Genomic DNA, 25,418 nt, shown 5'->3' on the forward strand with positions numbered 1-25,418 from the left:
GTTATTGTTGAAGGAGCATTTTTGGGCTTTGGTTTTGTTTCCTACCTATCTAGTAGATAATGAGCCAACATTTCCACTTTGGATCCTTTCTGCCTGACTCCACTTGAAGAATAAAAGCTCCTCTCTGTTCATGAATAAGGTGGTTAACTCATTGTTTCTCTTTTTTAGATGACAAAGGAAATCGATGCTCCAACCATTTGCCAAGAACCTTTCTTTTAATGCACCGGTGGTATCTGCCTTCCACAGAGCTGGCTGGCAAGCTTCTGTCCACATATCCTTTCGCAAAGTCTTGCAAATTGACATTACAACGTCAAAAACAGATTGTTTCTGTGACTGCATGTAAAAATGTGCCAATTCATTAATGACAAACAGGGTTTAGAGGTGAATTTTTTTCAACCTAAAAGATGGAAGTCTGTGAACTTCTTTATGCTACTGCTTGTCGACTTTTTCCATATGTACAAGCCTACTGAGGCGTACTTTGCATTAACTTTGAATAAGTGGAAATATGTGGCCAAGATAACTTTTTCAAATGTATCACAGCAGGCTGGCCTTTGACTATTATGAGCTTTCAGTGGTAGCTAAGCACCTACATGTCATTTAGACCACTTAAAGAATTCAGTAATCATAACTATTATCATATGTGGTTGGCCAGAGCTGGCAAGAAACCATTTAGCAGAATATTCAGAATAGTACAATAGAGGCATTTTTGCTAGGGGAAAAAAAAAAAAAAGGCAGCCAGGAAATGGTCTTTGTCCCCTGAGATGCTGTGAAACTGTGTGAAATATCAGAGCATACTGTGCTTATCTCTAGAAGAAAAGTTTAATACCTTTTTTTATTCAGCTGCTCTAGTGTCAGAGTTTTCTGTGGATAAAAACATTACTGAATCAAGGCACACAAAGCTTTCTTTAACTAGCATACATATAGAGATGCCAATGGGGAGAACTGCAATGAAATCAGATTAAAAATCTTCTATTTCATGAGGTAAGCATGCTTCTGGTTCTCTAGCATTTTGGTTTTATGCTTCTGTGAATGCTATCAATGTAGTTTCTTTTTGTAAAGATTAAAACTAAACCATGGAAATACAAAGCTTTTCTTTTCTTTCTTTTTTTTTCTCATTTGATGTCCAGTCCATAGCGAAGAGTGAATTTCTGTGCTTTGAAATCAATTGTTTAAGTTGAGCCATCCAGCCTTTAAGACGCTTAACTGCATTGAGCTAAAAATCTGATTGAAAACTTGTGCTATGGTTTACCTGGTGCTTGACATGAGGTGTGTGACACCTTTTAGAGGAGGCTAGTTCAGCGCCACGCAGAGGAGAGACACATTTTGCTTCAAGATATAATCTAGTGTGGTGGAGGAAGATTGTCTCTGGGCTGTCGACATCAGTTCACGCAATCCCTACATAATTTCTGACGACAGGATTGTGTTAATGATGCCAAAGCTATTACGGGTCAAGTATGTTCTGATCCTTGCACCGACTGTCTCTGACCTTGTTTCTATGGGAAAGCTTTCACACGTTAAAGCTGTGCTTGTGTAGGAACATTTCTCCGTAAAAGAGAAAGCATGAATTTTTAAGTTAATGTGATATAACCTGCTTCCCTCAAACAAATGTTTTTTCCTCCTTCCTCTGGTCTAAGTTATATCACTGTGAAGAAAAGTGAAAGGGGTTATTGAAAGCAGGACTGATAAAGCCTTTTCTGTACCCCCTTAGATAGCAGAGGAGACATCTTGTTTACATGGTTATCGTGGTAGAACTGCCACTCAAACTCACATTTTCATTTTCTGGGCAGACAAAGTGTCTCACTTGGACAAGGGCTAAGTGCAAGTGTCATTTGGGTGTCCTGGCAGTGTGAGTCAGGACATTGTGTGTGTGCCTTTTGCGGGTGTCACCTGAGGCATCACTTTAATTTTGCATTTCAATAGAATGCTGCTGTGTTGTGCTGTGGTGAGTTAAGCGAAGGAAATTTTATGATAAAGTGGCTTTTGCCACTTCAGTGTCACAGATAATTACAGAAGCAACAGGTTGAGGTAGTCCACCCTCTCTGCCCAAAGACCAGTGAGTCTGAAATACTCACTATTAAATAAAATGTATGTACATATATGCAGCCACTGAATGCTGTGCCTGAATCCCTGGCCACCTCTTAACCACTGTTTGTGGATTTCAGATACTGGATTTTGGAATTTCCTGCAGAGTTTAACTTGGATCTTGGACTGATTCGTTTGACTGAAGAGTTTCGAGAACTAGCCAGCCAGCTCGGCTATGAGGATCACATCCATCTCATTGATATCTCCAGCATGTAAGGATGTCATGTGCTTTAACATCTTTCTCTCTGTCTCTGTAACAGCAGAATTGTAGTTCTGTGCAAAATATAAAAATATTAAGGGCCATCTTGATCTTGAGAGAGAAAAAAACAGTTACAAAAAGATTATATTGTCTTCTAAATTTGAAGATACTAAAAAATTGAAATTCTAGTTGTAGCGTCACAGTAAAGAGAAAATTCTTATCTGTATGTAAGTTTTTAATATAAGTGGGAAAGACATAATTTTCCTGACAAAGCTAATGCCAATGATGTGATTAATATTACATTTTTCCTATAATTTTTCATACAGAATGACAAGCAATACAGTGACTGGCATGTTGTGTAAATCTTGGATTTTCTCAGGGAAGCTTTTTTGTTCTCTCATCAGTAACCTGTTAGTTTTTTCTAATGGCTTTCTGTGAACTTTTTTTCTATGATTTAACTGGATAATCTTTAGCATTCATATTTGTAGTTTTATTGCATCGGAATTACTACATTACTATTTCCTTGACACACATGAAATGAAAGTTACCTTTTAAACACGAGCAGACAGGATCTTGTATCTCACCTGATATTGTAGATATTCTTTTAAAATATGGCACGTGCATAGTGATTCCTCCTTATTTAAAAATGGCATAGTAACCTGGAAGGGCAGCACTACTAATCTCAATGAAGGTTGCAAGACTTCCTGCAAAAACAGTACCAGTGAAATCATATGAATATTGCCTCTTAAATCTTCATTTTAAAATGTTGTTAGCAACCTCCTTCTGCTCTCTGAAGTGTTTTTACTGTATATGGGTAGGAATTACTCCATTGCTTGCAAGCAAATTATTTTCTTTTTTGTCACCCACTTCTTACTGTTTTGTCAGCTGTTTGACTGACTTCTGTTGTTCTGTTATTTCATGGACCTGTGGTCTTACAGGGTAAAGATTAATCTTTGTTACTCAAGTCTTTTTTTTTATTCTGTATCAGAATTTGGTGTGACCTGTTCTTCTTGTATTTCCAAAGCATTTTTAAATTATGGCTTCCTGTATCATAGAGAAGAGTACGTTGTCCTTTTGTTCCGATAGAACCTGCTATTATTTATTGTTTGCGGTGGTGCCTCTGAAATTCTTATCTTCTGTTATGCACCTGAACAGGTCTTACTCTGAGTGTTTGTTATGTGCTGGATGTCACAGATGTGAAAGTTCATGGTCTGTCTCTTGGTAATCTTGTACTATGTGTGCAATCTGTGGGCTACACTCACGTATACCCGAACAGAATTGAGAATTATACCTATTTTTCTGTTGCAGTCCTTCCTATGACTGGATGAGAAGAGTTACACAGAGGAAGAGGATTTCCAAGAAAGGCAAAGCCTGCCTGCTGTTCGACCATCTGGAGCCCATTGAGCTAGCTGAACATCTCACTTTTCTGGAGCATAAATCTTTTAGGAGAATTTCTGTAAGAAGCCTACAACTTTGTCACTTGCAATTAGGAGCCTGTCCTCAAAGAGTGTTCACAGGGTTTAACATTTATGATTTTTTTTCCCCGTGACATCTCAGTGTGGTAAATCTTTATAATCCTTCATATAATGTACATAGCTATGGCTGCACCAGCACTTCCTTGATCTTTTTCATGACTGATGCTTTTAGTGACAGAAGTTAACTTTGTGGAGAAATTCTGGGCCAAAATTACTGCTAAAAGCTACTGCAGCCATGCGTTGCAGCAATTGATTAAACTAATATTATTGTTCAAAATCTTCAGGTGTTGTTTTTTTGTTTTCTTCTGAGGAAAATAATTAATTACTTTTCAGGAAACATCAGAGTCTTTGAAATGAATAATTTTTGAAGAGACTGAAATGTATATAGTCCTCCTGTAGTTTCTGTTCACTCCCAACCACTTCTTCAGAACTGTTCTTTCATTTGCCAACTTAGGATAAGAAGATAATTTAGGTTGGAAGGGATCTCAGGAGGCCTGTAGGCCAACCCACTGCCCAAAGCACGGTCAGCCCTGAGGTAGATCTTGTTCCTCGGGGACCTGGGTCAGCCAGTTGGATCTTGACAACCTGCAAGAAGAGAGACTGCACAACTTCTCTTTCCTCCTTCTTCCATATTGGTACTGAGGAAAATTCAGATACAGTTGCTTCTTTTCACACAGGATTGTACATGAACAAGAGTCAAAAATGGATGAAAATGAAAGTAGACGCTAAAGCAAAACAAATGAGTAATCCAAATGCCAAAAGAAATGCTGATTCCTGCTGGCAAATATCCATATGAAAAGGTCACATGATGCTACTGTGTCTGGTGGCAAATGGAAGCAGTACATTCTCAAGATGACAAGTTCTCTTCAGCAAAAAATTGGACTTTTTTAAAAGTATTTGGAGCATGAAAGAAATCAAACTCCAAAACTAAGAGAAATATATGAGGTTTTTTGTTTGTTTCAAGAGAGGAAGGAAAAAGAGATCAAGGAGGAGCTGAGACCAGCCTAAATACATTTGCTTTTGATGTCATTTAATAACATTCAAAGTTTATTACTCTAGACTTCAAATCATGGGAAAACACCCTACTGTGATCTGTGCAATGCTAAACTCGAAGGAGGAGGGAGGGACAAGAAAACGGCATGGATTTCTAACTATACTTAAGACATATTTTAATTCTTTCGGGAATTCCAAAAAGAAAACTCAGACCTGCAATGAATTTTCTTTTTTCTTTGTAGTTTCTAATTTGTCTGTTAACTCTTCGGCTTGAATTTTGCTATCTTGATGTTTCTCTGGAACCAATTAGAGTTAATTAATCTTGTAGTACTTGTTATCTAAAAGCTATGTATTTGTAGAAGTTGATTTGTCTGAATCCTGTCTTTGGTTTTACCTGTTAAAAAAAAATATGGGGGAGACAGAAGGGCAGTGTTAACTATAACAGAAAACATTTAAAAGTACCTGAACACTGAAATACTGTTTATCTGCAGCTCTGAGACAAGCATCTGCTGTGTAAGAGTATATGCTATCATATGGTCTTCTAGCAGGCAATTTTTGATCAGCTAAGACTAAGAAACCCATGTTGGCTGGCATTGCTAGCAACTCCCTACACAAGGTAAAGTCATGTCATAAGTGTCTAAAAATCTGTCTTTAAGGGACAGCTGAAAAATGTTTTCCAAACATTTAAGGAAATGTAATTCTTGGGAGCCATAGCTCTCCCACGTAGAACCATGTCCATGAACACAGGGATTGAACAATAACATCAAAAGGAGCAATATTTATCAGAAGTAGCTCCTTGCACGACAGAATTTGTTTGACATAGGAGGAAGAAAATGGATGCATAGTTAGCTTCTGGGATGCCGTTCAGGCTCCTGTGAAGAGTGACAGAGCTCCTATTGATTTCAGTGGGGCCAAGATTTCCCCCTTTAAATCAACAATGGAGTTGGTCAGGGTATTGGAGTGGGATGAAAGCTCTTATTTATATGCTTCTTGCTTGTAGCACTAGATACTTCCTACAGAGTATCATGCCATGAGGATGTCAAGTAAAACTACACAGAACAAAATGTTGTGTTGAGTAAATTATGGGAAAGATAATTCCGTGGAAGTAGTAATCTTACTCATCATGCAGGCTCCTGTATTACCTGATACACAAACACCAAAGTTTTGAATTGACATTTAAGTAAAAAAACAACCAAACACAAAAAACCCCACCCCGACCACAGAAAGCTTTTAAGAAAGAACTGATGTGCAGCAAGGTCTGTTGACCTTGAGTCTTGGTCACTTTCTAAACAAGAGGAGCTTTAAAAAGAAAAAATTACCAAAGTTTCAAATCGGTTCTTAAGTTGTGCACTGTTTTACTGAAAATGCATTTATTCTGTTAGTTCACAGACTACCAAAGCTACGTGATCCATGGCTGCTTGGAGAACAACCCTACTTTGGAGAGATCTATTGCTTTATTTAATGGTATCTCCAAATGGGTCCAGCTCATGGTTCTCAGCAAACCAACACCCCAGCAAAGGGCAGAAGTAATCACAAAGTTTATCAATGTTGCACAGGTAAGTCTTGCATATGAGTCTTTTTCTTCCAGTATAAAGCAATAATGTAAATGGAGATTGCAGTAAACAAATGAAATGGATGCTCTTTGTGCTGTTTCCTCAGTGAATAGCCTGTTCAACATCATTCCAGATTATTTGTTCAGGTGTGGTATGTCTGCATTTTTTAACTAGCAGACATAACTATAAAATAATTTTTCTTTGTTGTGTTCTAGTTGACAACTGTCACTATTGTGTGTTTCTTGTGGAGCTAAGCTACTTAAAAAGAAAAAAAGAAATGCTGAGCCATTACGTTATGTCCTTTGGTTTAGTGATTTCTGCTTTAGCAGCGAGAGGTTGTCTCTTTTGCCTTGTTGTGCGTGACACTGGATAGCTGTCCCATGTATTTCCTTGTTTTTTAATTATGCATGATCAATCTCTCCTGCAGAAGCTCCTTCACCTCCAGAACTTCAACACACTGATGGCAGTTGTGGGAGGTCTAAGCCACAGCTCTATTTCTCGCCTGAAAGAAACTCATTCTCATCTGTCTTCAGAAGTCACAAAGGTATGGTGGACTCCAGAATATAGACATATTGAGCAGAACATCACATCTTTGAGGCCTGATGGGTTCTGCAGTGCAGGTGTCTCACCAGCACAATACTTGGATCATGGCAGGGCGTCCTAAAAGGCACTTTGGTTGCATTCCTCTTGGTGGAGGAGGATCAGCTCATGGAGATCCTCTGCTTTGTTGCCTGTGCCAGAGAGGAAGTTAACACTGTCGACACCCTGACATGAGTTGTGCTCATTTAAAACAGATTAAGGAAATGCTATGAATGCTTTCACAGCGGCTTACGTCTCTGGCTATTTGTAGGACTGGAACGAAATGACAGAGCTGGTCTCTTCCAATGGAAACTACTGCAACTACCGCAAGGCTTTTGCTGACTGTGTTGGCTTCAAAATTCCTATTTTAGGAGTTCATTTGAAAGACTTGATTGCTGTCCATGTCATTTTTCCTGACTGGATAGATGAGAACAAAGTTAACATAGTGAAAATGCAGCAGCTTTCCATCACCTTGAGTGAACTGGTTTCCCTGCAAACTGCTTCTCATCATTTAGAACCTAATATGGATTTAATTAACCTGCTAACCGTAAGTACTGAGCATGTTTCAATTAATTCCTGTTATTCAGATGTTGCATATTCATATCTATAGAGATAAGTGCCCGTTGTTATCCCAGCTTTGTACAAGAAAAGGGAGAGAATATAAAACAGAAACAAGCTCACATGAGGTGTGAATAAAGTCAGAGAGAGTTTCATTACTGTAGTATGTGATGGCTGGAGGCAGCAACAGGATTGTTATCAATTAACAATTTCAAGGATGACAGAAGGAGGTCTGTATTTCTGTTAGCAGAAGTAAAAACTAAGTTCTGACTACTTAGAAGTGAAGCTTACATCTCCTGCGCAAAGATCAGGTGACGTGTTAACATGGACACGCAAGTGAAATTCCAACTTGGGCATCGCTCTGTTCTCGCTCCCCTGTGCTTTGTGTGCGACACAGTGCTCTTCCTACCCAGTAAATAAAAATGCTCTCGAATGTTGTTAAACAGCCCCTGCAACTGCTGCTTTTCCCCTTCTCCTTCCCCCTTGGCAGTGGCTGCATTTGGGGAGGTTTGAAACGTGCACACACTAATTACAGATCAGGATTTGAATTTTCAGTCCCCTGCATGATATATAGACAATGAATGTCATTTTAATAAATACTACACTTTATTTTAAAACATACTGAAGTGTGGTGACTGAACCATCAGGCCAAATCCTGTTTCTGTTTCAATATAGTCATTTTAGCACTGATCTCAACTAGAGCAGTGTTTGACCCAGCAACATAATTTGTTCAGGTCATGGGCAAAACCCAGTATCTTGGAATTAAAGATAGAACCTGTGAAACTTTGGGGCGGGGGGGGGAAGTATGTTTGTTATAAAACAGTTGATGTTGCAAGCAAATAAAAGTCACCTACTCACCTGAGAGTAGTCTGAAACATGTCATGTTAGGTAAAGGGCTCTCTCAATATGTAATCATTTTATGCTGTTTCTGTTCTTGTTATTTAACTTTGTCTTTCAGATCTCTAATCCAGACTGAAAGAGAATCTCTCTGCTCTCCTTAAATCAGTATAATTCTTTTAAAACTAAACTTAGAACTAAACAAGGTCTGTGTGTAAATAGGACAAATTTGAGATTTTTCCAGTGTTTGTTTTGTTGGATAGCATGAACTTCTCAAAACCCCATGTTTTTCTCCAAATTTCTTTTTTTCTTTTAGGTGACAGAAAAAAATCTAGATGAAAAGCCAGGGAAAGAATTTGACTATCTCTGAATAGCTGTGTCCAGAATAGACAATGTCTCAGCATTGTCCCCCAATCCCTGGGGAGGTGGGAAACAAATTCCAGTTTTTCCTCAGTCAGGTCACAGACTTGAGGTGATTCTCATTGGAGGACTATTGGGCAGGAGCCTTAGGATTTTCTCCTTTCACACTTTCCATTAAAATGCTCAAAAATATGCATATCCAGAAAGCAAGCAGAGGTTGTAGTTTGTGATGGATTTATACTGGGACTGATCAGGAACAGAGCTTTATGCTACAGAAGCTGACAAATATGAGCCTGAGCTTGGAGCTACCAAGCTGGTGTGGATATCCCTGTGGCTTCACTGTAATGAGGAATGGGAAAGTTTGGGGGAATAAGAAAACTTTCTCCTGTTGTGCCTTGTATGGAACAATCTGGGAACAAGCCCTAATCCTTGTTAGTGGGACAGGGAAGAGAAGGGACCATGTGTTGCCCACCGTAACACCCCTTTAATTTAAATATTGGACGCTAAAGGCAGGTGTTGATTATCTTGTTTTGTTTTTGTAGGGATTGAGAGTTGCTTTCTTATCTCGTGCCGCTCTTTCCCTCCCTGGTTGTTTCTGAAAGTTCACAGTTTCTTACAAGCTTGGCTGTGAGCAGCTAATGAACTTATATAGTAGATTAAATGTTTCTGTCAATCTTTTTGTTAATAAGAAAGTTTTAAATTATAGGCTGGGATCAGAGAAAGAGGAGAAGAAAACCTAGGATTGCAGCCCAAAGCTGACAAGAACTGCTGACTAAAAATAGTTGACCTTGCTACGTGCAAATGGTCTTTTAGCAGATTTAGCCTCCCTTGCTGCCAAAGTCATCCTCAGTTTTCAGACCCTGAAGAAATAATTCTTCTATTTATTGCTAGGTCCATCCCTTGTAGTGTTGCCTTTTGCACCACACTTAGCCTTGCCTGCACTTGTTTGACGAGTCAATCACTGGGTGCTGGTTTGCTAGGCCAACAACTTGCACAAGAGATAAAATGGGTATTTCATGGGCATGTGGGAATTTGCCCTGGTTTTTCTTTTCCTTGGTGGTGGAGCCCTCTCTGCTTTGGGGGAGCTGATACCTTTCAAGTGGTTTGGAAATGGTGACGTTTGGGGAGACTGTGTTCAGAGCTATGACATGAGAGCTTGGCTTAAAAGCTGGGGCAAGGGCTCGGTAGTAAAAGTCAGGCCACCTGGTCAAGGGTCTTATGGGCATTTTTCAAATGCTATCGTGTGTATAGACCAAAAGGGTGAATGGGGAACGAGAGGTGTCTCTGGATTCGGTGGTAGCTACTGAATGATCAGCATTTTGGAAAGCTGGTCTCTTTCTTGCCTTAAATGACTGCACACAAACTTAGAAGTCTAAGTCTACCCCCTCCCATTATTGTCAGCATAAAAAATCAGCTGCTAGCTCACAGAATGTTAGCTTTGAACAAGCAGCTGAAATAGGCCAATATTTTGGATGGAAGTTAACACAAATAAGCACAAATAAGGCAAAGGTTTGCTGTATGGAGGGCAGTGAGACAAGTGCCAGGTTTACCTGCACAGGAGACTGCAAAAGCCGAGAGGGAGCTCCAGTGATGCGAGTCCTCCCTTGTGGTGTGTCAGTGAGTCTGAGTTACATGGGCAAGAGAAGTAAACGTGCCACGACTCAGCCGCCAGCGAGCCAGAGCGTTACACGAAGATGGACTCACTTCTTAGTGCATGCTTGCTCTTACTCTGTGTGGTTCTTCCTCCTTTCCTGCCTTATTGGCCACGCTCGCTCCATCTCCAGTGACTTTGTACCTGGTTCTGTACCAGTCCCTGGCATCCGAAACCTGGAGCTAAGATGTAGAAGTAGTAAAAGAGGACTTAAGCACGAGCTTGGCAGTGCACCAGAGAGGAATAATAGCTTTAATTGCATTTTCATCATTAGAAAACTTACGTTGGGTAAGGATGCTTAAGGGATTTCCTTACCTGCTGTACAGTATTTCCACATTGTTTTTATTTCACAATGGGAATACAAGCCTGCCGGTAAATGTTTCATCACTTTCTGTGGATCTCAGTCTCTCAACTAGACAACAGTGTATTTATACTAACTGCGTTAGAACTTATTTGGTGCCACCATTTTTCCCCCACTATTTTTAGGTCTCAACAGTTATTTATCTAACCTGTTCTGAGACTATATGCAAATGACTGGAAAGTCCCAGTGATTTGTACAGTCTAGTGAAGAGAATGAGAAATATCTAAACGATCAAATTGAAAGTCACCCTCCCTAACTTGTGTTCAGTCAGTTCCACTTACAAAAAAAAGTTCCACAGTGCCTTTCTGATTGCTCCCTCCCCTCCTCAATCCCCCCCCCCATTGCTTGGAAAAATAGGACAGCAATGAAAGCCATCTCAGAACGGAAACTGCCACCCACTGTAAACGTTATCCTAGGAAAACTCTTATTACACTTTATCAGTCAGAGCAAAACTAAATAAAATATATAAAATGAGAGCTTATATAACTGCATAGTCATCATGCTTGTAATTTTTTTGCTAGTATTCGAAACTTCTGTACCAGAAAATACCTTGGCCACTGTGTGTTTACACATCGTGCCTAATGAAGTTATAGCTGCTGCTTATGACAAGGTCAGATCATTCAGGGAGGGAGAGATACAAACTCACTCAGTAAACCCTAATGCATTTCCATCCCCAAACCCACACCCTGCTCATCTGCCCTGCTGAGACAACTGTGATCTTTAGTAGGAACAGGGCAAGGCCTTTTGAACCAGCAATTCTGCTGTTAGTCCCAGCCTGACCTGATAATATCATGTGCTCCCACTAAGTTCTGCTTACTTTATACCACCAAGGAACCTAAGAATACAGTCACTGAATAACTAAGTACATGAATGATATTTGTGACAGTAGTTACTGAATCTACTTTATGTTTAGGCCAGGTCCTTACATTCCCCTGGGACAGCAGCATGCCAGCTGCATGAAGGAACCTGCAGGATGCTCGGGCTTTCACTGATGCCCATAACCAAATTACAAAGTGCAAAAATCAGCGTGGTGTTACAGCTAGGCAAAATGAATAATGCAATATCCAGACATCTCTAAAGCTATGTGTTCGCTCTGGGAAGTGTACCTATCTTGGGAAACGGCACAACTCCAGTCTTACTCGTTGCACAAACTTCTGCCTAAAAGAAGGTGGTTCCTAGAGGTGGTTCTGCAGTCTGGTGTCACTGGACCTGCTTGTTACTAACTCGGCACTTCAGGTTCTCTAAAAATAACCTTCCGTCACAGTCATTTAGTCAGTAGTAATTCTGTCTGCCTGCTGGGAAACATCCTTTTAACTCAATCTTAGCTTAACTGGGGATTTGCAAGGTAGATGATGACTTCAAATCATGTCAGTTACCCCAAAGCCAATTAATGTAGGAACATGATCACAGGAAACATGCAATGTTTGTTTCCTCTCATTGCAACACATTAGCCACAGCGTTGATTACTTTTTTCCTCCATCAGTCCAAAAGAGGAGGAATTTACTGCAGACCTGCATCGGCCCAAGATCCCAGTTGCCAAAGTAAAAACAAACAGATTAATCTTACTTTAAGAATATTTATGCCCCTTCTTTTTTCTTAATAAATCCTCTAGGGAAAAGAATGAGAACATGGAAGAAAAATCTTTGCCTTTATCTGAAAACAGAAGCTGAAAGGGAATTTTCCTTACTCGCTGAGAGGGGATCAGGAACGGGCCAAGCTCAGCTAAAGTAACTGGGATTGCTCTTCATGGAGCACTTTTCTGTGTCAACAGCGGTGCCAAACCTGGCCTGTGTCTCCCGGGCCTGTGTCAGTTCCAGAGAGGCTTTTGCTGCATGAGCTGATCTCTGTAAAAGAGCTGCAGTATTCTGTCCCTTCTTCAGGAACAAAATTCGACCAGGACACAATGTGAAGTCCTTCTAGCCTAGCCCCTTTACAACTTCTTTCCCGCAGATTTCGTATTCACCAGGTTATTTCTCTGAGATCTCTCGTGACCACTGAGCTGCTAGAAGAAAGTATTTTGCATAAGGGTGGTTTTTGGTGCCAATGTCCCTCTTTGGAGAAGGTCAGCGCGCAGCCCCTCTCACTCGACGTGTTGGGATGCAGGTTGTGACAGCCCTCAAGTCCCTGCTCGGCTGGGTACCGGCGTGAACAGCAACGTGTGCTCACCAGCGTGGGTTACGTTAGCTCTGTGAAAAGCTGCTTTCCCAGCAGCTGCACGCAGCTTTGGCATGTATCCTGAGCTCCGAGAAATGAAACTTTTTGTTCAGCTTCAGTGGGAGCTATATCTCTGCTTACAAGCCTGTCATATCCAACTCAGTCTAATAAATATTAATGGTTTTCCTTCTTTCTTACACATAGCTGTCCCTGGACCTCTATCACACCGAGGATGATATCTACAAGCTCTCGCTGGTGCTGGAACCAAGGAACTCCAAATCTGTAGGTCATATTTTACTGCATTTTGACATATTGCTTATTTTGTATGCATGCAGTTGATTAAATTTTTAAATGACAGTTAATGTGTTTCCTTATTTGTAGTCACATAAAGCTTTTTAGTGTTATGCTTGTATAGTAAACACAGTCACTGTTTATAGGTTTTAGTGCATATTGGGAAAAGTAAATAGTGGAACATGCCAGGCTTCATTATTAATTGTTTTTCAACAAAACCTCTGCAAGTCCTGGAAAACATAGTTCTGCCTTATGTGAAGATATCCTGTGTAAGTTTGCATCAATTATTTATTGCGTGACCATTACTTCATTTTCTGGATGCTGGTGTAGTTATATAAAACAACACTGAATCTGAAGATTTGTTTTAGGTAAGGCACAGCATTAGCTGTAGTGTTTTAAAAACTGTTTGCTTATGTAGAATTGGCTGTATCTCGGGCTCTCAAACAATGTTTAAACACCTCAGAATTGATAGTACTTTTTCTTAGTATGTGCAACTAAAGATAACGCTGCATTGATGCATTTTTCATTATGCTTTGCAAGTCTGAGGATACAGATAAATTTTCTAATTAATAGTTGAATTTCATTTAAACTGTTGCCAAAGTTTGGGAATTCCTCTGCCCTCTGAGCGTTTCATCAGCGTATTAACATCCTTATTTCCCATCGTATCCAGCACGTGATGCTTTCATGCTGACCCCTCTCAAGTCCGGCACCAGCAGAAACTAAGGGTGGCTGGAAATGCTTAGCAGGGCGTGAGAGCAGAGTCCAGTAATCCGAGGTGATTCATTGCAATGCTTTTTATGTTTCTGAAGCATTCCTAAAAGCAAGCAAGGAAGCAGAACTCCTTAATTTCCAAGCGTAGGGCTTCTCTGGGTTTTAAGATAGTTTATCACTCTTGGAGACCAGTTTGAGGACTATGTGTTTGTGCTTTCAATGGTGGATGATGAGTAATAGTAAGGAAGCTATTGAACATGTCCATAGTCAACACTAACTCAGTCTGAACACCTGGAATTTCACTGCTGAGTCTCCAGTCCTTGTTGGATATGAGTTAACCACAACAGTTCCCATTTATCGCAGTCGTTCTGGCTTCCCATTACTGTCAGCAAAGTTGAATTCTTACAGCTCTATGCTGTGGAAGGACTAATGGGCCACTACTATAAATGAAGAAAGTTATCATGTTGCTGCTTTGATCTCCAGCCTGAGCTTTAAGAAGGACAAAAGCAATATAAACAGCGCCGTGAACTTTAACAGTATCCAGCAATTGTGGGAGACTTCTGCATAACGATCAATGAGTAACCAGTGACATTGAGCTGTTGCAGCACCCCGATGGGTAAAAAGCTACAGCTGAATCGACAGAAGCCGGACTATTTGAAGCATACTTCTCTTTGATGGAGTGCCAAAGCACACAAGCTATATTAGAGGGGAAAGAATCTGTAGAGGTTTTGTATGTGGAAAAATTTGTCAAAGGCAATGTGACAGCGTAGTTATATCATTCCAACTGCTCCTTGATTTATTCTTGTACGGGTACAACTCCCATGCAGGTGCACTGCAGAGGAAGTGCCTCGTGCTGCTGCAGTTGTTTTCGAGGCAAAAGTGGAGCTGATCTGTTAGCATACGAGCCTGCTGTCAACAGGGACTTGAGCAAGACTTTCATTTTGCTAAAACTGGGAGGAGACTCTTCAGTCGGCGTAGCAGCCTACAAACATACTCAGGACTGACCACCAGTTGTAGTATAGCATCTCCCTGTCACACCGTCCTGCTTTTCCCTGCGGAATAGTTATCTTCTTGTTGGGAATTTTTACTAGTACAGCTATTGGCTAGAAGACAGTTCTGCCTGGTGCAGTTAACCCACTGAAAATTTTTTTTAAGAGAAGGCACATTTCAAATTTCTTCTCTGACCATACCTGTAAGAATATCGTAATACTGGCATGTTACATGTTATCATGTAACATGTCATCTTTAAAAGATTGCATTTCTGCATGATTTTAGAGCAAAACCACTCGCTGGCGTGTTGGTCCATCACTGTGTGGTGGTGTTAATTTTAGGATTAAAACATTCTGTAAGTACTTTTGGCATATAGAGCTGGATCTCCAGGCTCACTGTGTTTCTTGTTGAAATTGAATTCTGTGGATGTAGGGACTTTTTCTTCCCAAACTTACTCGTGCAGATTTGTATGATGAGTCAAGAGCCATTGAGGAACTGATAAAAGCTGTTCAGACAATTGTATAAGGAGAAGCCAAATTAACAAAGCAACCTACTAACACACCCTCCTTTTTTTTTTCCCTACCAAACACAGTAGAGTATGGCCTTGTGACCATTTTTCATCTCTATGTCAAAGTCTATAATACCTTTGTTATACACAATAATAACTGTAACATTTTTACATGGCTTAATTATCTCCCTCTCAACTCATACCAATTTAAAGGGAGACAGATGGGACCCAGATTTCTTGCTCATCAGCTGATACAGGGGCTTTCTGGGCCTGTGGGCCATCCCCCTTCTGATCCAAACCATGCTGAATTTTTTCTGCTTGACACTGCTTCACCTGCTAGATGTCCAGTGACAGATGCAGGAGAAGGCCAGTACACCTTGCAGCATTTTTCATGCTAACTGGTGATTTTTGAAGCCTTAGCTGAAACTGTGTTCAGGTTTGTCCTCTATTTTCTACTTGAACAAGCTGAGCTGCGTGCCAGAGCTTCTCCCAAAGCACCGTGGTGGTGTGGAAGGAGGCGGGCTGCGTGCTCTGCACATCGAGTGAGCTGTCAGCTACCGTTTTGTCAAGACCAAGCTGTTTTCAAAATAAAATAGTCTGGCTGGTGTTATCTGCAGAGCAAGTCTCGGCCCCTTTCTGCTCAGGTTGCCGAGATGAATTAAGCTGTGCGTCCTGGCACAGCTCGGCTGGAAACCAGAGGGGGTTGCTGAGCACGATTCTGCCCCCGCTTCTGCATCCTGCTCTCTTCTTGGTGCTGCACAGAGCAGGAGCGTTAACTTATTCAGGCTGCTACAGCCCCTCGCATGGTTCCTGGGCACAGCATCTCCAGCGGGGAGTTGGGGCCAGGCTGCGTTGTGGTGGAGAGTTCCTCGGGGCCTTTACTGGGAAGGAGAAAAGCAGGTTTCTGGGCTTACCTATTTCTGATGCCCACTGTGTCCAGAGACCCTCCTTCCTTCCCTCTTCCTCTGAGTCTCATTGCTGTTGAACCCTCTGGAGATGAGAGCGAGGAAAGTCTACCTGGTTTTGCTTCTGAGCTTGCTGGGCACAGCCAACATAGCTGTGAGGTGCCACAGAGCGCCCAGCTGAAGCCAAGCAACCCTTTAAAGCCTTGCCTGATGTTTTGCTAGGCACTTTCTTTACAGCACGGGGACTCCAGTAGTTTGTGGTTGTAGCTCTGACATATAGAGCTGCTTTTAACGGGAAATTCAACTTCATAATTCAGATTTGAAATTCTTTGTGTTTTGATCCATCTCTCAGCAGCCTACCTCCCCGACGACCCCTAACAAGCCAGTAGTGCCACTGGAGTGGGCATCTGCAGTGGTACCAAAACCTGACCCTACAGTCATTAACAAGCACATACGAAAGCTGGTGGACGTAAGTATTTGGAAGAATATACTCGTCAAAGAGAACAATAGCTTTGATATTGTCATCCTTATAATTAATTTCAAGCTTTTCAAGAGATTGTTATGGTTGGGATGAATTCAGACATCTGATAACAAATTTGAGCCTTCACTGATACATTCAGAAATATTTATTTTATTCCTGCAATCAGTGGTGGGATTAGTAAGCAGGTTTCCAGATGCAAAGGAGAAAACTTCCAGGAGCATCGAAAGTTTGGCTGCCATTCAATAGGTTTGATTTGCAAATATAAATTCAGAGGGCAAAGTTGAGTTTTCGCAACTCTAGCCACCCAGTTTATGTCTGGTAACGGACAGCTGAAAACAAAAATACTTAGAAACAAGGACTCACATGTTACTAGGTGCAGAGAAGTTTTACGGAAACCCCATTTCTGTTTTTCAACTTGCTGTCATTTGACCGTCCAGACCATATTATGTATGGTAAAGATAGCACTGTCTTGGTATCACTTTAAAAGTGTGGGCATGAGGTCATCAGGAGAATTATAGCTGGGATCTTCCAGCTTCAGTTTGGAAGGTGATGTGTTAGGCAATGCAAACAAAACCAAACTTTGCCAGGTTCCTTTGGAGAGACCAAGCCCTGTTGTGTTGGTGTGTAAGGGACTTTTAGTGATGTGAGCAGCATGCAGAGGAACCAGGAACGTGTTGTAGATAATGAAGCAAGATTTTCTTCTGCTTTTTACAAATTAATAACTAAGCCTGGAAGAAACGATTAAACTCTGACCTCGCCTGTGTTGCAGGTCGTTAATTGGGGTTATGTTAAGATACCTTAAAGTCTTCAGTTCTCTCACTTAGACTTCAAATATATCTTGTGGTTTACTTTTTGTACATGCTCTTTTTTAAAAAAAGTTTCAGTTTTCTCTTAATGTGGGATGCCAGAATTGCACATGCTGTTCCTGTATTGCTTTTGTCAGTGCCATATGTGTTGATAAAAATCACTCCACATCCAAACATCTCTTTGATAGCTTGTTTAAATAGGAAGTTTGTCACAACTCCTTAATCTTTCCAGAATGTGCTGGGTGGGGATGGGTTCTTGTTCCTGGGGGTGGGGGAGATGCAGTCCCCCCATTCCACAATTTTGGCCTGGTTCATGACGTACAAACTTGAGTTTGACAAGATTAAAACATGTTTTGGGGCTGTTATAGATACAGCTTACCAAGATGCCCACACCACTCTGTAGAGCTGGCTTTGTTTTGCCAATCTCTGTCATTTACTAGCTGCTTTGTGTTGTGCTTTAAGGCATTGTTTTTATTACTAAAAGTGTTGACTACTACTTGGGTTTGCGTATTGGTTCCTTCTTGATGATGTATTTTTGAGGTCTGCCAGTCATCGATTGCAGGTCATTTGATAGGTGCTTAGAAATTGGCTTTATCAGCTTCTCATTAAAATAAGGACAATGCAAACACCTTTCAGAGGTCGCAGTATATTAAATTCTTGTCTTTGCCAACCAAATCTTAATCTAATGGGAGAGTTTGTGCTTCAATTTGTGTCTTTCAGATAGTCATGTTGACTTTGACACTCATATTTTTCCCATCAGCATCACACATAGCTTTAACACCCCTTGCACATCTCTGCAATCAGTAAGACACAATATAATAATTCCTTAGCAGCTAAGGAGGGCTTCCATCACTTTATGCGACCTTTTAAATTTGATCCCATGTCTGTTTTTACGTAGTGGTGAGCTGGAGTGGGTTGATGGGAGGGAATGGTTATTAGATACGAAGTGGTCATGATCTGGATGTCAAAGTATTAGTAAACAAATCAGATTGAAACTGTACTGTGGCAGAGCAGAGGTGACCAACTAAAAGAGAAGCCAAAACCATCTGAAATACTCCTGGGAAAGCTGCCGTTGGGTTGGTTTTGTTTTATTTCTTTTTTTGTGATGAAAAAGCATACTTAATGAAGCAAAGGGAATATGTCATATGGGACAGAATTTTAGTGACATTTCCAATAAAGAAGAAAAATAAAGTAAGAATAATTATGTCTGAAGAGATGTGGAGGACCATCACGAGATAAGTACTGAGTTCAAGTTTTCTTTAAAAATTAGCTATTTTTTCCCCTACAGTCCAATAAATATGCATATTGAAGTACCAAGTAGGAATAAAAGGAATAAAACAAGGCAGCAGAGCATCTGATTAGTAATGTTGAACATCAAGTTACATGTAATTATAAAGTTGAAGAGTCGGTATATATTCAGGATAGGCTAGATATTAGGACAATGATTTCTTTTGTTTTCCCAGTCTGTCTTTAGGAACTATGATCATGACCACGACGGCTATATTTCTCAGGAAGACTTCGAAAGTATAGCTGCCAACTTCCCCTTTCTGGACTCTTTCTGTGTGCTGGACAAAGACCAGTAAGTTCAGAGATTTCTTTGTGTCTTGTTTTGTTTTGGTTTTTTCTTTTCCTCAATTTAAAAACTAATGAAAACCAAATATTGAAGAAACAGTGTCTCCCAAGTTTCTTGTGTCTGACATCTCACTTAAGGGACTGAAGATCACCGAAGGCTGAATTCTGTTCTCATTTAATTTCTTATGCTGTAGTTGGTTCTATAAGCCCACCCAGGTTGGAGTCCTGCTTTACCTGGTTCTTCAAAAATTATTTATGTAATAGCCTGATGAGGAATTCCTGCTGGGACTGAGTCAAAACCTCTAGAGTATCATCAATGCTGTATCCAGACCAGGCATTAGACTGATGAAACAAATAAGCTGTGTACGGTACAGGGGAAATGAGTGTATGTAGCAGAGAGAGGGTAACAATTATTCTAGGAGGTATATATAATACATGTTTCCTAGCCAGCTGGGCTTGATAATTCTTGTTGTCCAGAATCTCTTTGGCTGTCAAGGCTGGTGGTCAGCCAGGGGCATAACTGCTTGATCTGTGTGAGCAGTAAATCAAAATCCTTCATTTAATGGCCTGGCCTGTGCCCTGATACCATGAACAGGTGAGAAATCAACATCCGTGCAGTAAGTTCAGTGTTTGCTATTTAATGAAGGATAAGAACCACGAAGGCTCTAAGGGTTTTTTTCTGCCAGGACTGTTGCAGCTCTTTCAAAGAATGTGCTTTGTGTGCTGCATGCTTTTTGCAGTGAGAAAATCCTGAATTGTTCAATGTCGTGAGCAGTGACAGATCTACTCTACCTTTTTTTCCCTTAACAGAGATGGTCTTATAAGCAAAGAAGAAATGATGGCTTACTTTCTGAGAGCTAAATCACAGTTCCAGTGTAAAATGGGACCAGGGTTTATTCATAACTTTCAGGAGATGACCTATCTTAAACCAACTTTCTGTGAGCACTGTGCAGGATTTGTAAGTATGTTTTTAATAACAGCATATCTTAAAAACATTTTTTTTTACCCTTTAACGTAGAGAGGGTGAAACTAGCTCCACACACTGATAAAGTCTCTTGGCCAAATCTCTCATTGCATTCAGAAGCACAAAATATTTACTCATGTTGTAGCTTTGCTGTTCAGTTTTGTTTTAGTGGTTCCTGAATACTGGCATTTGTAAGAATTACTGTTGCAGGAGGGGAAAAAATAAAATTATGTTAGCTAAAGGATATTAGAGAGCATATCAATGGCTTTACTTGGTTTATCTTGAGTTCTTTAATTTGGCATGATTTCCCATGTAAACAAGCTCAAGGAAAAATGGGTGTCTGGAACGGAGGATGTAGATGAAGCAAAAGCCGTTCTTTCTCAGGAAATTGCACATGGAAACACAGCATGTTCATAATTCTCTGAATGGCCATAACAGCCTTAATCCTTTCTCTATTGAATTAACAGCTCTTCTAATATGGTCAAGAAATCAAAAGTGCTTCCAGCAGTTCTGTACAATAAGAATTTTTAAAATTATTTGGGTGTTTTTTTTTTTTTTTAATTTGCTTTCTCTGTCAGCCATAACCTACCAGATGCCACTTATTAGAGTGCTCTGTACGTAGCTGGGAAATTATTGATATTGTGAAAATGTGTGTTGCCTGTAGACCTCTTCCAACTTTTCCACTTCAAACCAAGTATAGTAAAGAAAAAAGAATTACTATGATTTAGAAGTTACTATAATGCACACACTCCACTGAAATCAAACGTCCGTTTAGACAGCTAAAGCAATAAGGGCAGAGGGCCACGTCCTCTGCTTACGTGTGGCCCGTGTACAGGGTGTAAACTCAGACCATCGTCCCCGCTCTCCAGCGCAGATCTGCCTCTGCTATCGGCGGCAAAGTCTCCAGCCTGTACTACATGAGCTTTTCCACTAACTAATTTTTTTTGTGGTTGAAAGTAACAATAACAGCCCTGCTAAGTGCAAAAACCTGCCTCCTTTCAGACCAGCTCTGGTGTTCCTGCTCTTGTCCATGCTCTCATCTTCTGCTCGCTTCTTTTGCGATGCATCGGTCTTGTTCAGATGCTCGTGGTCCCTATTGCATTGCAACCCCTGATCAAGGCCACGGCGAAGAAGGAATTCCACCTATTTCCGCTAGAACTGAAAAAACCTTAGAGCGACATGGTCAGTGCTGATTCAGGAGAATGCTGGTGGGCTTTTGAGCTGACAGCTCCAGCGGACTGATGGGGCGGGGGGGTCACCGGCCTGAGCCTATTGTTTCAGGCTGCCTGCAGCTTTGGGAAGACGTCATTGCGCTCGTGACACTCAGTGCATGTTTGGAAGGCTTCCATAGCAAAGCAAGGCCCAAGGACTGCCCTGCCATGTCCTTTCCACCAGATATTTTTCTCCTGCATCAATTTGCTAATTGGCCATTGTTGGATTTTTCACGTCTGATTACATCCAGTGCAGGAATACAAATGAGTAAGGGGTTGTACAGGAAATGGAAATAAGGTCATTCTTCCTGTCAACTCACTGAAGTCATTAGCATTGTCCTGTGGATGAGTTGGGCTGATAGAACAGGAACCAACTACAAAATCTGCTGCGTATTTGTTTGCATTTCAGTGCTGCTCATCCACGGGTGGAAACCTAATTTCATACTGATGCACTGATTCACAGTCAAAATAATGTGCGCTGACAATGCAGTAGGATGAATTGACATGACAGTGCAATGCACGCAGTATTCAGTAAAATATCTGTTATTAAAAGGATATGAACTTTAAAGGTCAAGCTAAAACCTAATGGCATTAAGCAGCATGAAATTGATACGCCCATGGCCGGTCACAGTTCCATCCCACAGCTTGAGTTGCAGCGTGTGGCAGGGTAGGTGACAAGCCATCCTGCTGAGCTTTATCATCTGAATTTGCACAGATCCTCTTACCTTGGAGCTGGCTCAAGCCAGCTTTGCAGCAGAGCCGTGTCAGGCAGGTTCAAAGCTTTAGGTCAGAAATTCATGACACGGCACTTCAGCTAAGCTTTCGCTGCTGTGTGTAACCACAACAGTGGTGCCAAAGTTGAGTAGGAGGAAGGTAAAGAGCTAAGAAGATGAGAAGAAAGCTCTGCAGTGGGAACAGAATAGAGCTTAAATGAAAGCAATAACAATCTATGTCTCTTACAGTGATCCTGGCAAAAAGCCCTTGGAAAAAGCCATTGCTGCTCTTCCAGGAGGGGCTGGGGGGCTCCACTGTCGCTGCCCGACCACAGCAACTGCATTTGCTGTGCATATATATACAGCATTAGCAGGAAAAGAGCAAGCAGCAGGCTTTCTATGGACCCTTCTTCCACTGTTGCCCCTTCTGTTCTTTTATTCACCCTTCTTCCACCGTGTCTAATCTATTTTGCTTTATCCAAGTCCCCATTTTTCCTTGCAAATTCTTTTGTGCAATGTATGGGATTCCCCCCCCAAATCTTCCTATTCTGTTTTATATTTTACTCTTTCCTTTGTATTCTGAATGTTCTCCAGGTCTTCTTTTTGAACATTTCTTTAATGACCATATTCACTCCCTGCACTCTGCACATGGATTCTTATAAATATGGTGAGGAGCCACATGCAATTTCAACTGCCTGGATGTGCTCACCCTCCCTGGTGACGTTTCAAATGAGTTCAGGATAAATAAACACTGGAGTCACCGTTTTGGTTTTTTTTTTTTTTTTCTTTTAATGCTAGAGCTAGAAAAACTGCCCCTTCCTCTCTCTGCCTCTAGAGTGAAAATGCTTGTTTTTATAATGCCATGGCTGTAGATACAGCACTTCTGAGTGTATAGATAACAATTTGCTAGGGAATTTTCCTACTTCCAAGCAATCCTGCTCATGTTGAAGTAAAAGCTTCCCAAAAACAAGACCGCACACACAGCCTCCTGGAAGTTTAGCATTTGGTTGTTATGTACATCAACAAGGACAGCTTCTGGGAGGAGGCAAAGATAGAATTTAGTGGCTTTTCTATCTGTTTCAGTCTTCAACCCTTTTTTTTTTAATGGAAAGAGTCAGGTGGGTAAACCAGACTGCTATGGCTAGGTGTGCTGGGGACCAGTATGGGAATCAAGAACTTAATTTTTATCCCCAGTGGTGTTTTCTTCTGCTGTGTTTGAATGGCATGGGTCATTCATGTATCTGGAGAATGGATGTACAGCGGAAAATGCCCCGCAGATAACATTAAGTGAGCCTAGAAGCAGAATGTGCTTTCTGGTTTCAGTAAGCTTGATATGATAGCAATTTTTCACCCGTTCCTGGAAGCAAATGCCTGTCATCTGTGTCTTTCCTTCTCCGGTAGTCCCACTGTAAGTAGTAGAAATCAGGGGGAAGGCACACAAGTCTTATCACAATTAGAGGGGGAGGTCTGCCTAACAGGAAGGGTGTTAAGAGCAGTTGTATCCTGTTTGTGCTTTTGTAGCCATTGGTACTTCCTCATTGTGACCTCGTTTTCCTTCCGGCTTTCTTTTCTGATTCCTTGACGTTCTTTTGTCTTTCTTTGCAGCTCTGGGGTATAATCAAACAAGGCTACAAATGCAAAGGTAAATAAATATTGCATGGATTTTTCAAGCTATATGTGGTGGGGTTTAGCACAAGTAGGTCAACTGTATTTTTTAGTAAAATGACATCTTGTTCATCCAAATTTTGCTTTTACATTTGGTACTGTCTGTGAGCAGCGACTACTGGTACACTATGAATTCTTACTGCATTAGGGGACATCATAGCATCCGGTAGGAACACGCAGGTCCTGTGAGCTAAAGGGCCAAAGCAGCCACTGACTCCATGAGGTGTTACTTTCTACCAGCAAAGACCTTGCATCTTGGAAAACCAAGTGTCCTCATCCTAACACTGAAACATCCTGAAATACATCTCCTGAGATCTGGGGTCAGGAAAAGGTTTGCTGGCAACGTTGTCTGTCATGTACATCCGCATGCCTGTAGCGAAGCCTACTTGGCCTTGCAATGCAAGAGTGCCTGAGCTAGAAATAGAGAAATAGTTAATTCCTAAACTGCCCAGCAGATCTCACTGCGAGATCTTCTGCAGACATTCAACTTTAAAAAAAATCCTAGAGCTCTTACAGCCCTCTCTGTTGCTTTCATAAAACATTTAAATTCTTATGCAGTACTTGCACCATATTGAGCAGGTCAGACCAAGAATGACATTGTAATGGTCCTCGTTGGCTTTAAAGTCCTAGATCTATTTATTTCTCAAGCAGCCCGGCTCTGGCTGAAGGGCACTGTTGATTTTCACAGTTGGAGTTAAATTATTCATAGGGGAACATTCACGCTGAGGCTTCATAGTTGTATTTATATGCACTCTTTTCCCTTAGTCTTACACTGCCTCTCAGGAGAAAGGCGAAGAATTGGCAGGATTGGTTTTTAGGTTACACCATATTCCTGTCTCCCTCTCCACCCATGAACATCTCTTCCTCAGAGAGGGGTGAGGAAAATGTCCATGGCTAAACCAACGTATGTAATTCAGCTGTTCCTGATTACTGTGGTCTGAGCAGCTATGAAAGGGCTAGTTGTGGTCTCTACTTTTACTGGTATGATGAGGGAAGGAAGATAGGGTTTTGTCACAGCAGCCCTGTAAACTCAACTTGAGATCTGAAAGCTGAGCCCTGTCCTGCATCGTTGCTTGTATCAGTGGCCCAGGGGAGAGAGAGCAAAAGTGGTTCTGTAGCGTCAAAATTATAGGCAATAGAGCATGAGAGTAAGAGAGCAGAGCTGCTCGCTCAGATCTTAAAGTGGCCAACAAGTGTAATTAGTGCCTGCCCTTCGTTGCAGCAGCTGCCAGCTGCTCCGTATGCCAGCATCACTAGAGTGCTGCACCCATGATGGATGATTTCTGCCTCTCAGCACAGAGCCGTCATCTTCTGTTTTGAACCTCTGACACTGAGCTAGCAGGTGGAGGGAGGGAGTTCATCTGTTCAGGTCTGCCCTTACCTGAGATTAATGAGATAAAGCTAGACTGTGTGGTCTACAAGTGATGAAAGAGGTTCTCCACTGACAAGAGATCTTTGTTGTATTGGGGGGGGTGGGGGGGTGGGGGGTGTAGTGTGTTACCTTTAGGGCAGGCAAAGCCACAGCTGGGCAGGTACTTCTGTATTAGTCATATGAACAAGGTGATGGGAGAAACCAGAACTCTCACCCATCATGCTAGAGCTGCTGCCCTGAGCAGACTGGTTCTTTTAGCAGAGAGTTATAAACGCAAGGCTTTGGCAGCGGCTCATCTAGAACAAAATGTTAAGTCAAGGAGCAGCAACAGAGAAACAAGGGAGATGGAAATTTTCAAACAAGGGCAGGGGACACAGAGGAGAGAGAGCCCGTGTTTGGGGCACACATCCTCCACCCTTTGGCCCTT

The 25,418-nt window shown here is 41.3% G+C and overlaps 1 protein-coding gene across 8 annotated transcripts in view; it reads left to right on the forward strand.

Annotated features, from left to right (window-relative positions):
• The window catches only part of RASGRP3 (RAS guanyl releasing protein 3), a 60,132-nt gene that overhangs the window by 31,828 nt on the left and 2,886 nt on the right, over positions 1-25,418 (forward strand). For 7 of the 8 annotated variants that reach the window (XM_054819845.1, XM_054819842.1, XM_054819843.1 and 4 more), the window contains 12 exons: positions 169-269; positions 917-981; positions 2,163-2,294; positions 3,590-3,737; positions 6,132-6,305; positions 6,730-6,846; positions 7,153-7,428; positions 13,007-13,084; positions 16,560-16,676; positions 18,958-19,073; positions 19,877-20,024; positions 23,560-23,596. In XM_054819845.1, the coding sequence (XP_054675820.1) occupies positions 169-269; positions 917-981; positions 2,163-2,294; positions 3,590-3,737; positions 6,132-6,305; positions 6,730-6,846; positions 7,153-7,428; positions 13,007-13,084; positions 16,560-16,676; positions 18,958-19,073; positions 19,877-20,024; positions 23,560-23,596 (1,509 nt within the window). The remainder of the gene's footprint in view (positions 1-168; positions 270-916; positions 982-2,162; positions 2,295-3,589; positions 3,738-6,131; positions 6,306-6,729; positions 6,847-7,152; positions 7,429-13,006; positions 13,085-16,559; positions 16,677-18,957; positions 19,074-19,876; positions 20,025-23,559; positions 23,597-25,418) is intronic. The other variant, XM_054819849.1, reaches the window with a different exon arrangement.

Source organism: Grus americana, chromosome 3, assembly GCF_028858705.1.
Source record: "Grus americana isolate bGruAme1 chromosome 3, bGruAme1.mat, whole genome shotgun sequence".
Lineage (NCBI taxonomy): Eukaryota > Metazoa > Chordata > Aves > Gruiformes > Gruidae > Grus > Grus americana.